The 15,589-nt window shown below is 42.7% G+C and overlaps 1 protein-coding gene across 1 annotated transcript in view; it reads right to left on the bottom strand.

The window, feature by feature from the left end:
- The window catches only part of Tars3 (threonyl-tRNA synthetase 3), a 62,874-nt gene that overhangs the window by 30,348 nt on the left and 16,937 nt on the right, over positions 1 to 15,589 (bottom strand). Inside the window, exons 5-10 of the mRNA XM_063249913.1 lie at positions 14,752 to 14,873; positions 13,137 to 13,254; positions 12,905 to 12,969; positions 9,975 to 10,053; positions 8,710 to 8,856; positions 7,807 to 7,905 (exon numbers count right to left, since the gene is read on the bottom strand). Coding sequence (XP_063105983.1) covers positions 7,807 to 7,905; positions 8,710 to 8,856; positions 9,975 to 10,053; positions 12,905 to 12,969; positions 13,137 to 13,254; positions 14,752 to 14,873 — 630 coding nt within the window. The remainder of the gene's footprint in view (positions 1 to 7,806; positions 7,906 to 8,709; positions 8,857 to 9,974; positions 10,054 to 12,904; positions 12,970 to 13,136; positions 13,255 to 14,751; positions 14,874 to 15,589) is intronic.

Here is a 15,589-nt window from a genome sequence, read left to right as displayed (position 1 = left end):
ACAGTGGTGAAATCATGAAAGACTCTGCAGACATCCAGATCATCAATATCTACTCTGAGAACCTGTACTCTCACAAGATGGAAAACTCAGAAGAAACAGATTCCTAAATACATATGAGTTACCAAAGCTGAATCAAGAAGATACAAAAATTCTAAACAAACTAGTATTGGTCAATGATATTGAAGAGGCAAATAAAAAACTACCAGCAAAGAAAAGCCCAGGTCCTGACAGATTCACCGGTGAATTTCACAAGAACTTTACAGAAGTTCCAACACAACTACTCCTCAAACTCTAATGAAATGGAAGGGAAACGATGCTCTCAAACTCGTTCCTGAAGCATTCCCTGTGTGGCAGTCAGCTGATGAACTGTTCACGTGAGTGGGGAGTGCCCAGATGAATCGAGTCAGCACACTTCCGGGCAGGGCACGGGAGCCCACTCAGGGGGGACTGCGCCACAGGGCTATGAAAGCAGAACTGGCGGGGAGGAGGATTCCAGCTGAGGTCCACAGAGGAGCTTGGGCTGTTTTCTCTGGAGGAGGAGCTCCAGTTTCGGCTTGGCCTTGGGTGTCGCCTCTCGGCTTTCAGCTCCTCCCAGGACCAGGCCCTCAGTCTTCCACCGTGGATCCTTTGGCCTTCTGATGCAGACTCATACAGGACATTTCCGTGGGCTCCAGGACTTCAGCCGGATGTTTTGGATCTCTAGCCTGCAGGAAGATCTTTTGCACTCTTCTGCATTTGACTCTGAGGTTGGCCACTGTACGCCAATCTTGTAAATTTCCATGTCCGGCATTAAATCTGATTCCGAGCATGTGTAGTGTTTCGAGGGCTTTGCCCCAGCTCCACACGTTCTTCTAAGCACTGACTAGTACACCTTGATACCAAAACCAGAGAAGGATCCTAACATAAAAGAGAACTATAGGCCAATCTCCCTAATGAACATAGACGCAAAAGTTCTCAATAAGATACTGGCTAACAGAACACAGCAAATCATCATGAAGATTATACACTATGACCAAGTAGGATTCATCCCAGGGATACATCGATGGTTCAACATATGCAAATCAATAAATGTAATACATCACACTAACAGACCTAAAGACAAAAATCACATGATCATCACAATAGAAAAACATTTGACAAAGTCTGACATCCATTCTTGATAAAAACTACAGAAAATTGGAATAGATGATCTTTATCTTAATCTGATAAAAGTCACCTACAATAAATCAACAGCCAATATCATATTAAGTGGTCAAAAACTGAAAGCTTTCACTCTAAAATCAGGAACAAGACAAGAATGTTCCCTATCATCTTTATTCAATATAGTTTTGGAAACATTAGCCAGAGCAATTAGACAAGAGACAGAAATAAAAGGAATAAAGATAAGAGAGGAAAAAATTAAATTATCATTATTTGTAGATGACATGATACTCTACATAGAAGATCCCAAAGGACTTCTAATTTTAATAACCAAATTCAGTCAAGTAGCTGGATACAAGGGTACATTCAAAAGTCAGTAGCAGTCCTGTACAAAATCAACAAACTCACTGAGAGTGCAAATAGAGAAACCATGCCTTTCTCAACAGCATCAAAAACAATGAAATACGAATCAATATAACAGAGAAGTAAAAGCTCTTTACACTGAAAACTATAGTATTGTGATAACAGAGATTGAATAGCATATCAATAAGTGGAAATAAGTCCCTTGTTCTCAGATAGAAAAACCGACATGGTGAAAATACTTCTAAAACTTGCTCTGCAGATTTAAAGCAATTCCTATCAAAACATTGATGTCATACTTAATAGAATTAGAGAAAATAATCCTAAAATTTATTTGGAACCAGAAAGACCTAGAATAGACGAAAATTAGACCCTGTTCCTTACCATGCTCTTTATTAAAATCCAATTAGATCAAAGACCTAAATATCAAAACGGAAACAATAAATGTGCTGGAAGATAGAACAGGTGGAACTCCTGAAGACACATGCACAGTCAAAACCCAGGCCACAAGGCGAACATTACGAAAATCAATGGGATCTCACCTTATTAAAAAGTTTTTGCACACAAAAGAAATCACCAACACAGTTAAGAAACAGTCTACTAAGTGGGAAAAAATGTTACCAGCTGTACCTCAATGGACTGAGATCTAGAACATATAAAGAACTCAAGAAAATCAGACCTCCAAATTTAAAGATCCAATCCAAAAAGGAGAATCTGAAATGAATACACACTTCTCAGATAAAGCAGAAATGGCAAATAAGTATATAAAAAATAATCAACATCACTAGTCATTTGAGAGGTGCACATTAAAACAACACTGAGATTTCATCTCACTCCAGAAAGAATGGTTACTATTAATCAATAAAAACCAGTAACAAATGCTGGTGGGGATATGGAGAAAATAGAAGCCTCCTCCACTTTTGGTGGGAATGTAGACTGAAATAACTATTGTGGAAAAGTGTGGAGAGTCCTCAGAAAACTAAAACTAGGGACTGGGGGTTTAGCTCAGCAGCATAAGTGCCTGGCAAGTACGAGGTCGGGACTTCAATCCCGTAGGAGTTACTCACCATTACCCACCACAAAAAGAAAAGAAACAAGAAAAAAAAACACAAAAAACTAAAACTAACCCCAGTGTGGCGGCTCCTGCCTGTAATCCTAGCACTCAGAAAGCTAACCTGTCTCAAGAAACCCAAAAAACAAAAAACTAAAAGCAAAAATTCCATTTGACCCAGCTATTCTCCTTCTTGGTATCTTCTAAAAGAATTAAAAACCCTCCCACAGTGATGTGTGTACACTCATAGCAGCCTAGCTTGTAACAGCTAATCTTAGAAACAGCCCAAATGCTCATCATTTGATGAATGGATAAAGAAGTATGTGGGTTTTTTATTACATAGAGTACTATGCAGCCATAAGGAAGGGCACACTCGAGACACCCATAGGTAATTGGGCAGACTGTGAGACCATACGCTGGTTAAATAAATTGAATACAGGTGTATAAGTATTGCATTGTTTCTCTGGTGTGGGAAACGGAAAGTGTAAGTAAGGACCAAAATGTATACCAGACATCACATAACAAGAAGAAAATGCTCAATTGGGAAGGGGAAATAGGGAGTAGGGAGTGGAAAAAGAAGGAAGGGAAAAGCCAAAAAGAAGGAGAAAGAGAAACAAAGCTTTTACAATAAAGAGGGGAAGAGGGATTGAAAGGAAGATAAGGGAATAAGAAAAATAAAGAGGAACTGAGATTAGTCGTATACAAGAACAAAGTCCCTATAATGAAAATGATCACTATATATATTTAAAATGTACCAAAAATTTATTTTAGCTAGAACTCAGTTTTTATGAGTATAATGTGGAAATGCTTTAATGGGAATTTTAATTTAAATTATTTCACCTAAAATTCAGTTTTTATGTGCTCTAAAGTAGAAAAACTAATTTAACTTGTCTTCTAGACACATGGTTAGCTGAATTCAAACTATTTAAATTAAATGTCATTATATCCTGTATTAAAGGTCATATACTTTGCTATTTTCTAGATCCAATATTCTGCTCTACAATACATTTATCTATGATTACATAAATACCATATTAGGTTCAGTTAAGATGTTTTATGCTATGATTCTTTATTTTATAGGACAATTCTCCTTTGATAGTATTTCCTTTCATAACTTTTTCAATTATCTTAAGATACTTCTTCTTTCATATAAACTTTCATGTAATTCATACAATTTCAAAATCTATTGAGATTTTAATTAGTAATGTTTTATTTTCATCATATTAGGTTATTTCATCCAAATGAATAATCTTCCATTTTTGTAGATAATCTTTATATTTTATATATGTCTACCAATAAAATTCTGTGTTGTCATTTGGAAAAAACCCCTAATAGCATTCCTGTAAATGAGTAACAAACTCACTGAGAGGGACATTAGGAAAACCACACCTTCCACAATGGAATCAAGGAAGATGAAATACCTGGAATCAGTCTGACAAAGGAAGTAAAAGACCTTTACAATGAAAACTATAGGACTTGGAAAAAGGACTGAAGAGGATATCAGAAAATGGAAAGATATCCCCTGTTCTTGGATAGGCAGAACCTATGTAGCAAAAATGGTCATACTTCCAAAACTGTTACAGAGATTCAATGCAATCCCAATCAAAATACCAGCAGCATACCTCACAAAACTAGAGAAACAACCCTAAAATTCATTAGGAACCAGAAGAGACCTAGAATAATAATAGCAATTCTGGGCAAGAAGGGCAAGGCTTGACACGAAGTTAGACAACATAGCTACCATAATAAAAACAGGTTGGTGCTGGCAAAAAAAACAGACGAGGTTTAAAGGAACAGAAGAGAAGATGCAAAAACAACTCTAAGCACACTCGGCTACATTATCTTTGACAAAGAGGTCAAACACTTTCAATGGAAGAAAGCCTCTTTAATAAATGGTGCTGGGGAAAATGGTTGCCCACATGCTGAGAACTGAACATAGACCTGTATCTTGCACTAAGCACTAAACTAAAATCAAAATGGATCAAAGATCTAAACATCAAAACAGAAAGAATCTGCTGGAAGACAGAACAGATAAAACTCTAGAAGATACAGGTGTAGGCAAAGACTTTATGAACAAAACCCTGACCGGACAGGAAATACTATAAAGAACCAATAACTGAGATCACGTCAATTTAAAAATCTTTTGCACAGCAAGTGAAACCACCAACAGAGTGAAGAACAAGCCATAGAACAGGGAAAAAACTTTTTACTAGCTACTCCTCAGACAAAGGACTAACAACATATAGCACACATAAAGAACTCAAAACAATCAGACCCCCAAATTTAAAAATCTAGTCCAAAAACAGGTCTCTGAAATGATACATACCTTTCAGATGAAGAAATACAAATAGGAAATACATATATGAAAAAAATGCTCAATATTACTGGTCATTCAAGAAACACAAATTAAAATAAAACAATACTGAGAGTCCACTTCACTCCAGAAAGAATGGCTATTATCAGGAAATCAAACAATAACAAATTCTGCCCAGCCTATGAGGAAAAGGAGCCCTTCCCCACTGTTGGTGGGAATGCAGACTGGTGCAGCTGCTGTGGGAAGCAGTGTGGCGATTCCTCCAAAGACCAAAACTAGAGGATCTATTTGGCCCAGCTATTTCCCTTCTAAGTATGTTCCTTTAAGAGTTAAAGGCATCACACCACAGTGACACATGCGTACCCATGTTTACAGCATCATAATTTGATAAATCTTGGGAAAAGCCCACATGCCGATCAAAGGATGACTAGATAAAGAAAATGTGGTATAGCCATACAGTGGAGTACTACTCAGCATAAGAAAGGATAAATCTGAGCCCCATGTAGGAAAATAGATGCACCTAAAGATTATATTCTTAAGTGAGATAAATTAAACATACAAGCTTAAATATCACACTCAAAGATTTTCCAGCTCTCTAACAAGCAGAGAACCACTGAGGATTCTTCCCTGCTGTGCACAGACAACCACTGTGAACTCTCTTGCTTGCCCTTGGTGGACTCTCACACTTCTTTCCTGGAAGCCAATCCAGTAATTCCCTTACATAATTGCCCGTGTGTATTCTGCCGCCTGTGCTCCTCTACAGCACCCTAACACAGACGGAAAGGGGCCAGCTCTGATTTCTCGGCTGCACCTCAAGCCTATTCACAGTTCCACCTCATTATGTTTTCCCCATATTCTGACATGAAGAGCACTGATGGGGCAGGTTTTAGGTGACACCCACAAATGACCCCAGAGTGGACAGGACTCTGTATGCGGAAACAAGGCCACTGTCCACACCAGGGACACAGATGTGTGCTGGAGGCACCGAGGCTTCCTGGGCTGGCTCCTCTGCATCTGCCCCTGCCTACCCAGCCCCAGGCTTGCTTCTCTGACGGTAACTTCTGTGTTGACTTGACTGCCCAAATAAACACTATTTCTGGGTGCCCTGTGAGTGCCATCCAATGTGCTGAGGCCCTGAATAGACCCAAAAAATATAGAAGTAATTACTAGATGTGGGGAGAAAAGGCAAGACCATGTAACTGAAAACAAGAGAAAAAAAAGCTAACATCCCTGGATATCTGTTATGCATGGAAAGCCCAATTTCTTCATATAAGTGATCTGGGAATTCAAAGTGTTCGACCTCATTCACGTCTACCAAACATCTGCATTCCAAGCCTCAGAGACCCACTCCTTCCCACCAGTGCCCTTACCTGGCATTAGAGATCACTGGGGCTGCGTATTTAAATGCCACTACTTCTGCAGCCCACACAATCAGGCCTTGAGCCTGATCACCGGCCGTGTCTGTCTTGCATCTATAAAAGATAAGAGAGCCCTTTAAGGCTACCACCAAGACTTTCTGCTTGTTGGGTACCCAATCCACCCTGAAGCTTCAGAGTTCTAGTGCGGGGCTGTGTTGGCTTTCCAGCAAAGATAGCCGTAGATGGACTGGTCACCACCACCTGCCCAAATCTCCAGCCATCTTCAGTGACACGGAGTCTCACTTTCCTGCCCTCTGCCCTGGTACTGCCTCACACAGGCCAACCCCTAAGCATAAAGCCGGGACAGGCCACAGAGGCCAGCACAGGCTCCAGGGTCCAGGACGAAAGGGCAAGGATGCAAAACAGGCAAGGAAAGCAGGCGGGAGAAGCAGACACGCGATTCCACGCAGTCACTCTTCAGAAAGTTCCTGGCAAAAGTGGTCTCTCGGTGAGAGACGTGAACAGAGAAGGAAGCGAAAGACGACCAGGAAAAAGGGGTTCAGAATAAGAGGCATGAGGGAGCAGCCAGAAGATGAAGCAAAGAGGCCCTGAGACATCCGTGCTCAAGAATCTCAGCGTCGAGGCACTTCTGGAGTGAAAGGGCCAAACTACGAGAGGAAAACAAGAGGATTCACTGAACAACCACAAGAGCCATTGCAGAACGTGCTACAGTGAGTTTCAGAGTTCCCGAGACGATGTCTGGGGGTAGATGAGTGATAAGCACATAGAAATCCCAAATTTATGGGCCAGTCCCATGTTGCTTAGTGACAGGGATACACCCCGTGAATTGCGTCATTAGGCTACTTCACCGTCATCACAGTGCGCAGCTGCACAACACTCATCTTACGGGACTAAGACTGTCTTAGTGACACACCCGCACAGTCCGATCCAGGAGAACATGCAACACGTGCAATCTGTCCCTAGCTAAAGAGTCTGGAACTACTTGCTACAGCAAAGGGCAAGAATGAACTTGTAATCCTAATAATGTACACAGATCACTTCTGAACAGCGTCTGTGTGGTCCTAATTATGCAAACACTGACTTTCTGATCCATAAACTTACATTCCAGGGAGGCATTTCACACAACTGTCATCCATTCTTTTCTCTGAAGCTGCCGAATCACCGGGGAGTCCTGCAACATGGCGGGGGTGGGGGGGGACCGAGGCCCGAGGACCTCCTCATGAGAAGCAGCGCTGCACAGGCTAACATCTGTGCCAGAGCACACTTCCCCCTTTCTTCTCTCTCACCAGGAGACACACATCTTTCCCATTTCTTCTCTCTATATTCCACATGCTCTGGATATTTATCTGGACAGGAATGGACTTCATGAAATCTAAAAATGTATTTGGGGAAAGAAATAATCTCCATTTTTTTACTGGAGGGCAGAATCTATTTTTCTTTTTGGTTTCAAATTCTTATTACATTACTAAAATAAAATTAAATGGAAACATTCTACCATTTAATTATGAGGGAAAATCATAAAGCACGTTGCGTAAGAACAAGATATTTTAAAACTAACTTACTCGTATGAAATCCATAAGTGTATTATAAATGAAGGCTCCTCTTGGAAGAAAAAAGCAACTTCCAGGACTCAGATCATGGAAAAAGAAAAGCTCTTGTTCCTAGATTGAAACAAAAATACATTTCAGATTTCATCTTTTGTTACTTAATATTTCTTACACACACACTACGGGAGTAATAAAACATGTCACACTACGTTTCCTTCTCATCTTCTCACAGGCAGTCATCCCAAAGCCCCTCAACTCCTATCCCCAACTGTGTGTGATAAAGCATGTAAAATCACAACTCACACTTACGATTCCTCGGCACTAACCTTGGTTTCCTGGCATCTGTAGCTATTTACAATTAGCGTTCTTATGTGACATTTAGAACATGGATTTCATATCAAGACAACATGGTGAAAAACCCAGGAGAGTTTACTGCAGGAGGTGGCTTTAAGTGCCAGTGGTCACTCTCCTGCCGCTCACCTACTGAGAGTCTGCCCAGCAGGCTCCCTGAGAGACCCGGGAGGGTAGGGGACTTCCCAAAGGGACACGGGCCGTCACAGATCACAGCATCAGTGCAGCACTGAGATCAAAAATAAGAATCTCATTCTTCCTACACCAAGCCTTGTGTCCTAAATGTGAAGTGTGCTATGCAGTGTACACAACTTTGAAATACAACTTTACTGTTATATCCTGATACGAGAAAGGGGCAATTTTTAAATCGCACAGAAGACTCAGGAGGGACAGTGATTAGAAGACATCTACGGTATCAGCACGGAAGAACCTGACAGCAGGCAGTGAATACCAGCAAAAGAAGACAGGAAAGAAGAAATGTTCTTTAGGTTAGTTTTTATGAGAGGTAATGCTAAGACAACAGAAAGGCATGCTGTGTCTCAGCAGTGACGAGGCCGAGAGGCGCACCTTCCCAATCTTCCTGTGATCTCGGTTCTTGGCTTCCTCTTGGAACTTTTGCCATGATCTCATCATTTTGTTAGCAGGAAAGGATATTCCATAGATCCTCTGCAATGTTTCCATTTCAGGGTTGCTCTCCCAATATGCTGACGAATTCTAAACATCAAACAAGATTTTGATCCACATATATTCAGTTACATGTAAAAACACTGCTAACCACATACCCAATTCTCCACTACGATATCCACGTTGCTCTCTTAAAGAAGATTTTCTATACTGCTGGAGAGTCTGAAATTGATTCTAATTAACCCTGCCAGCCCAAATCACACTACTAATCAGTAAATTAAGTAACAAGTCTGCTGTGGATTTCAGGAACAAAAGTGAGAGGCGTGGAGAGGGAAGTTCCAACTGTGATCACCAAGAGGGAGCAGAAGAGACGAGAGGCCCAGGAAAGGCAGGAGCACACTGATCCCTGGCCTGGGGCAAAGGGCATTCACAGGTAGAGCTGCCAAACGGCCCCACATTCTGTTTATGACAAAACTAAGGCCACAAAGGCACGGACCACACGTTAGCCCTGAACCTGGTGCCTGCAAAGCAAGGCTGTCTCTATCACCTCATCACATTTCCTTTTGTGTTTTCCTTTTCCTTCGGGACATTATTCTTACTGTAGACTGGTGCTCTTGATCACATTAAACAATCGAAGGAAACCAGAGTACAGCTGTGTTTTGGATTCTGTTCCAGACTCCCCAAGGATATCAAAATGTGTGGATTCCCGAGACCCTGATGTTAAATGGCACAGTATTTCCACAGGACCTATGCACATCTCCCTGTACACTTTATGTCACCTCCAGATTCCCTAATACAGAGCACAGGCGAGGCAGGTATTTATTATACTATATTGTTTAGGAAATAAAGCTCAAAAACTTTGCACAAGGTCAGTACAGATGTGATTTGTTTTCAGACATTTTCATGTCACAGGTAGTTAAATCCAGGGAAGTGAAAGCCATAGATACAGAGGGTCAACTATATACAGAGCAATACTCTTAAATACTGTATGAAAAAAATGCATTTGAATACTTACAATAAGGCTAAAAGATAAAAGCTACATATAGTGCTCTAGTCATCAAAATTCTGAAATATATTACTTTTAATCAAGTAAGAATAAAGTATTTTTAAATGCCATCATGTTCAAACTATAAAAACATGACTGAAATCCCTTAACACTAGTCTACCTTAAGTTTACTGCATTTGTAAATAAAAAAACTAATCCTTACCTTGAAAATTTTTATGCTTTTAATTTTTCCTGTGTGTCTTACATGGGGGCCTTTGCAAAGGTCAATCAGTGGGCCACACCTGTAAGGAGATATGCGCACATGCTCAGAGTTACAGCCTTCGGACTCCTCACTAGAAGTAGTATTTTCATCTGTTTTAAGTGCAGGGTTTTACTTATGTCTACGTGGTGGAGAAATTTTAATTTGGAATCAAAGAAAGAGGCAACTACCTCCCCAGGCCCCAGCCTTCCCTTTTTTACTAAGATCCCAACACGACAATATATCCTTCGAAAAAAACTGTGTACAGAGATGTCACTTTTAACTGTCACCTCCCAAGGCTCTCAAAGACCCTTCCACTGTCATGGAACCAAAAAGCCATTCCCTAAGTAATTAACTAATGCTGCTCTAATTAAACTAATCCCTTTATACTAATTTTCAGGACTGAAACTATCTGCAGTTTACTCACAACACATTAGCTGGGTATTTTACTTTAAAAATGAATCGCAAAAGAAAAAAAGTAAAAGTAAAGAACAGTAAATATCAAGGATTTCTTTGTTTTAATCACTTGGTATTTGATGAAATGCTTCACTGTTTCTCAGCTCATTAAAAGAGAACATAACTTACAAGGCAAATCTCAGACAAGAGTTAGGATCATTATTAAAACTTTCTGGGCTAGAGATGGGGTTTGGTTTGCACATACAATGAACAAGGATCCCCCAAATCTTAACAAGCAGAGATTCTTTTCAAGTACAGAAATATCAATAGCGTAAAATGCAAAATAATGTGGTTAAGATGAAAAGTTATTTATCTTAACCAACTTCAGTTCCTTAACCAACTGAAAGAAAATTTAGAAAAGAAAGTCGTGCCTTGACTATCCCAATCAATTTGAAACATTTCTAAAGTTCATTAGTAGGAAAGTTAAAAAATTACAATGAATACGAAAAAAGATTGGCTACAGACTAGCAAATGAAGGTGCTCTGAACATGACCATGTGGATTCTTTGAACAAGCAGGCTTCTGGCCCTTTGCTTGAGGTGCAGGCTTTACCTGACACTCAGACAAGCCAAAGGCAAGCATGGCAAAGCAGCATGAAAGCCTCCCGCATTCTCATCTTTAAATAATCCCTTAGAAAAAGAGACTTTTTCCCAAAAATTAAATGCAAGCTATTTAAATTCATAGGCTACAAGAAGTTTCTTTCATTTTTTTTCTTCTTCCCGTTTGTTTAGAGACAAGATCTTGCTGCGTAGCTCAGGTTGGTCTCGCACTCACTACGTAGCCCAGACTGGCCTTGAATTCACAGTGATCCTCCTGCCTCAGCCTCTCAAGTGCTGGGATTACAGGCGTGTGCACACGCCTGTCACACTCAGCAAGAAGTGCCAACACTAAAAGCAAAGAAGTATCAATGTTGACCTAAGTAGAGTTCTCTAAAAGGAAAAAAAAAATCCTCAAAAGTCAAGAATTAGAAGTCAGAAATTTAAAACTTAGCCTATTTCTTCCATATCTTCATTTATTTTTACAATTTAAAATGTTACATTAACACTTGTTTATAAAATAAAAACAGTAACACTTTGTCAGGTCAAAGCATAGTGGCCAAAAAAAAGATAAACATGGACTCTTACATCAGTGTCACAGGATAATCAGCTCGTGTTGTAACTTAATGGCTTTGTGGCAAAACAGATAGGACTGTCCTCCTCAGTACAGTTAAGCCAGGGAAGCAAGAGTACCTGACTGAGAAAATAACGACAGGACAGGACCATGAAGGTCCCAAGAGCACAACACTCAGAAACGGGCACAGCATCCCCGTGAGGCAGTTCACAGGGCTGGCAAATACGGAGTGGCCCGGAGCCGCGTTTAAATGAGCAGGACTAAGGACTCTGGTCTGGAGTTCACCGCTACCATCTGTAGCGGTTTGTGTCCAGGTGTCCCCCAAAGCTTCGCGTGTCCTGAGGGGTGGGTTTCTGAAGGAGGCTGAATCCGGACTTTATGAATGGCTCACTGCCTAGTGCTGTGACTCGGGGCGTGAGCGCCACCCCCGCCAAGGCGGGCAGCCTGCAGACCCTGGGAGGGAGGCTTGCTCCTCCTGCCTGCTCTTGATACTTTCACTGTCCGCCTCCACCATGAACTGTGCCCCTCTGCCCTGTGCTGCCGTACAGCCAGCCGGTAATGGACTGAAACCCCTGCAAACTGTGAGCTAAGTAACTCTTTCTTCCTCAATTCTGGCTTCAGGCACGTTGTCTCATCCACAAGAGAAAAGGAACCAAGACACCAGCTGACCCTGCTCCACTCTGCACTGCTCTCGTAGCCTGGGCATGGACACCGACTAACACTTGCGGGTGACAGATCTGGGCCGGGTGATGGCGAGCGCCCCAAGAGGCAGAGGGCTGTGGTGTGAGGAGGAGGCCTGTGTGTTTCCAGGGAGATAGCACCAGACCTGCGGCACACGACTGCGATTCCAGGACCCTGGGAGGCTACGGCAGGAGGGCTGCAAATCCAAGTCCAGGCCACTTAGCACGTTGGCCAGACACTGTCTCAGAGTCAAAATTAAAAGGCTAGGAACACAGCTCAGTACATACGTGCTGAGTTCAATCCTAGTACCAGGGGTGGGGCAGGGGAGAGCGTGTAAAGAGAAACAGAAAGCCTTTTCTTTCTCTAACATCTCCTCAGAATACGAGGCACTGAGCCGACAGTCTCACCCACTGTGGGGAAGATCTTACCATCGCTGACTCCCAGAAAATAAAATTGAGTCTCTGTCCCAGCCTCATAACCCAAAGGAAACAGTAAGAATTCCTGCTGGTGATCCCATTTTAGGGCTCCCGACTAAAGCAGCAACCAGCTGAGCAGCTTCACAAACGCACCACTCCTCAGGAGACAAGGGCTGCCTCTACCCGAGCCTTCAGGCTGACCACAGAGCAGTTTTATGTTACACACACAAACCTGTAAACTGTGGTAGTTGGCGTGTTGACCTTCTCCTTCAGAATCCGGCATTTAAACTTATTGTACTACAAAGAAAAGCATTTACATGTTAGTACACAGGTTGCCAGGCTGTGGGACAATGTGGTGAGCAAAAATCAGTTGGTTTGTTTGTTTTGTGTGGTGGCAGAGGAGCTGGTCTACGCAAACTGCTTTCGTACCCCTAGTAAAAGGATTTTAAGAGCTTTCTCGTTACCTTAAACATGTCCAGGAGAGTTTCCTTGCTGAGCTCCAATCTTTCAAAAGGCTGCTTTTCTTTTATAATGGTTTTACATATGTTTTCCAGGGCTGCCAACTCAGTGCTGGACACCGCTCTGGAAAGAAGAGCCCCACAGAATCAGCACAGGTCTCCTCCCATACACTGTGCATCGCCCTTTCTCCTCTAGAGGCTCAGGGGTTGCAGACTGAATTAACGGAACAACTGTGGTCAGTGACCTCTTCACTAGTGCTCATGGAGCTAAGGCTCCACTAAAATCTCAAAGCAACAATGTCCAGAAAGCTCCCAGGATGGTGAAGATCCCAAGGTGCTAGGAGATGGTGCAGCCAATGGGGAGCCACACCCCATCCCACATTGTCCTGTGCCTCTCTTCCTTACAGCTGCACACTGGTCTCCTCTGCAACATGACTTATAATAAGCCAGTAGATGGGAGAAATGTGCTTTCCCCAATCCTGAGAGCCATTCTAACAAGTTCTGGGGCCCAAGAAGTGACCCCTAGGAACTGACTTAAAACACGTGGGTCAGAAGCAGGAGCGCCCTGGCTTTGGGGCTGCTGTGACAAACTGGGGCAGTCTTGTGGGACTGGTTTCACCTGTGGGGACTGTGCCAATGGACAGTTGGTGGAAGAAGGAAACTGCACTGGTGGACACCTCACTGGTAAATCAGTTGTTGATATGGAAAACCCCACCCTCTGTTTTCAGTAGTGTTGGATAAATGCAGCTCTTAGGAATGGACCAGCCTGTAGCTCCGGACTGCTGCCTGCTCAGCCATAGCGTTGTTAAGCAATATGGAAGAGACAGGCAAAGGCAAAAGGTACTGTGTGTGTCCAGGCAAGAGATGACACGGATCTAAGTTAAGGCAGAAGGGAAAGAAGTGGAGGACAGAACTATTTAGAAGACAAAATCAACAGAACCACACTGAGTTGCTGGCAGGTGGGGCAGCAGTGGCGGGGGGGGGGCTGAGGAAGCTGCATGAGCCCAGGGTTTCAGTGCTGGCAGCCGGTGGACCTTCCAGCACTATGAGGAATACAGCGCTGGGCGCCTGCTGGTGATTTCAAGCACAGGCCGTGGAATGTCAGGCCTCTGCCACAGCACCCTTAACTGTCATGGAGCAGAACTAAACGCTCTCTAAGAATTAAGGTGTGATTCTACTCTAATTAGTATCATGCTCTAGCAAGTCTTCTATTAGATAAATAGATTATCACGCAGTTCATTCCATGGAAAAGAAGGAAAACATTGGGAAGTTACCTTTAAATCTAAACTCATTAAAAAATGATTTTCACAAATGGGTCACAACTTTATGGTCACACTACCCAACTGTGACTAAAGTAACATGTGACCATTATAAAACAATAAAATAGGCCAAGCGTAGTAACAAACCTCTATAATCACAGCATTGGGAGGCAGAGGCAGTAGGATCCCCATGAGTTTCAGGCCAGCCTGGGCTAAAACTGAGCCAGTTTGCACAGCAAAACTCTGTCTCAAAAGCACACACACACACACACACACACACACACAGAGGCATTCAGAGGCCAGTATTTAGCAATGTTACCTGTCTTCCATGAATATGTCATAGTAGTAGTCAGCAATGTTACCTGTCTTCCATGAACATGTCATAGTAAAATCCATTTTCAATGGGTGGGCCATAGCACAGGTGGCCTCCATAGTAGAGTTCCATGGCTTCGCCAAGAATGTGGGCACTGGAGTGCCAGTACACCTGCAGGAAGCAGGACAGAGAAATCCTCGGCTATCAGCACACGTCACGTGACAGGTTGACGGGAGTAAGCAAGCAGATAAATGTTAAGGAGATAAATGCCAACCAAGCCATTTGAAAGAGACTCTTCAATGCCTACGTGGAAGCGAGTGTCTTCTGGGCCCTCCCTGGCATTACTGGAGCCACTTGCTCAGGCTGCCTCTCTGCTGAACGCTGCAGCAATGGCACAGCTACACCATGGTTTCCTCCTGTGCGTGTGACTGTGGGAATGACGCCATCCACTGCAAACACCAGCAGGGCGGCCACTGGAAATGTGACTTAGTCCCACAGTGGGAGGAAAGCTCAGGCACGCCTGACACCAGGTCCCTTCCCTTCTCTCCACGGTACTGTCTATGGGCCGGATGCAGACAGCCAAGAGGTGCCGGAACATTACTCAGTGAACAACACTGCATCTCTGTCCATCTTCACCTGTGTTCTGCATCTTAGGAAGCACACAATGTTAGCAGGGCATCCACCAGCTGCTGGAGACCCTGGAGTAGCATGAGCACAGGTAAGTCACTGCAGTCCTGGGTAAGTCATCAGCCCTTCAAGCTCAGAATGCTGATTTGGCCTCAGATTCTAAGCAATTAGTTTTAGTTTACAGGCAACTAAAGCTAACTAAATTAGCTTTATTTATGGATAAGGAATCTATTTAGTTTATAGACAAAGTAAGACACCAA

The sequence above is a fragment of the Cavia porcellus genome, unplaced genomic scaffold (assembly GCF_034190915.1).
Source record: "Cavia porcellus strain 051 isolate PalLab524CR breed Dunkin Hartley unplaced genomic scaffold, mCavPor4.1 scaffold_6, whole genome shotgun sequence".
NCBI lineage: Eukaryota > Metazoa > Chordata > Mammalia > Rodentia > Caviidae > Cavia > Cavia porcellus.
Note: the sequence above shows the minus strand (reverse complement) of the source record. Positions and strands in the feature narration are given on the sequence as shown.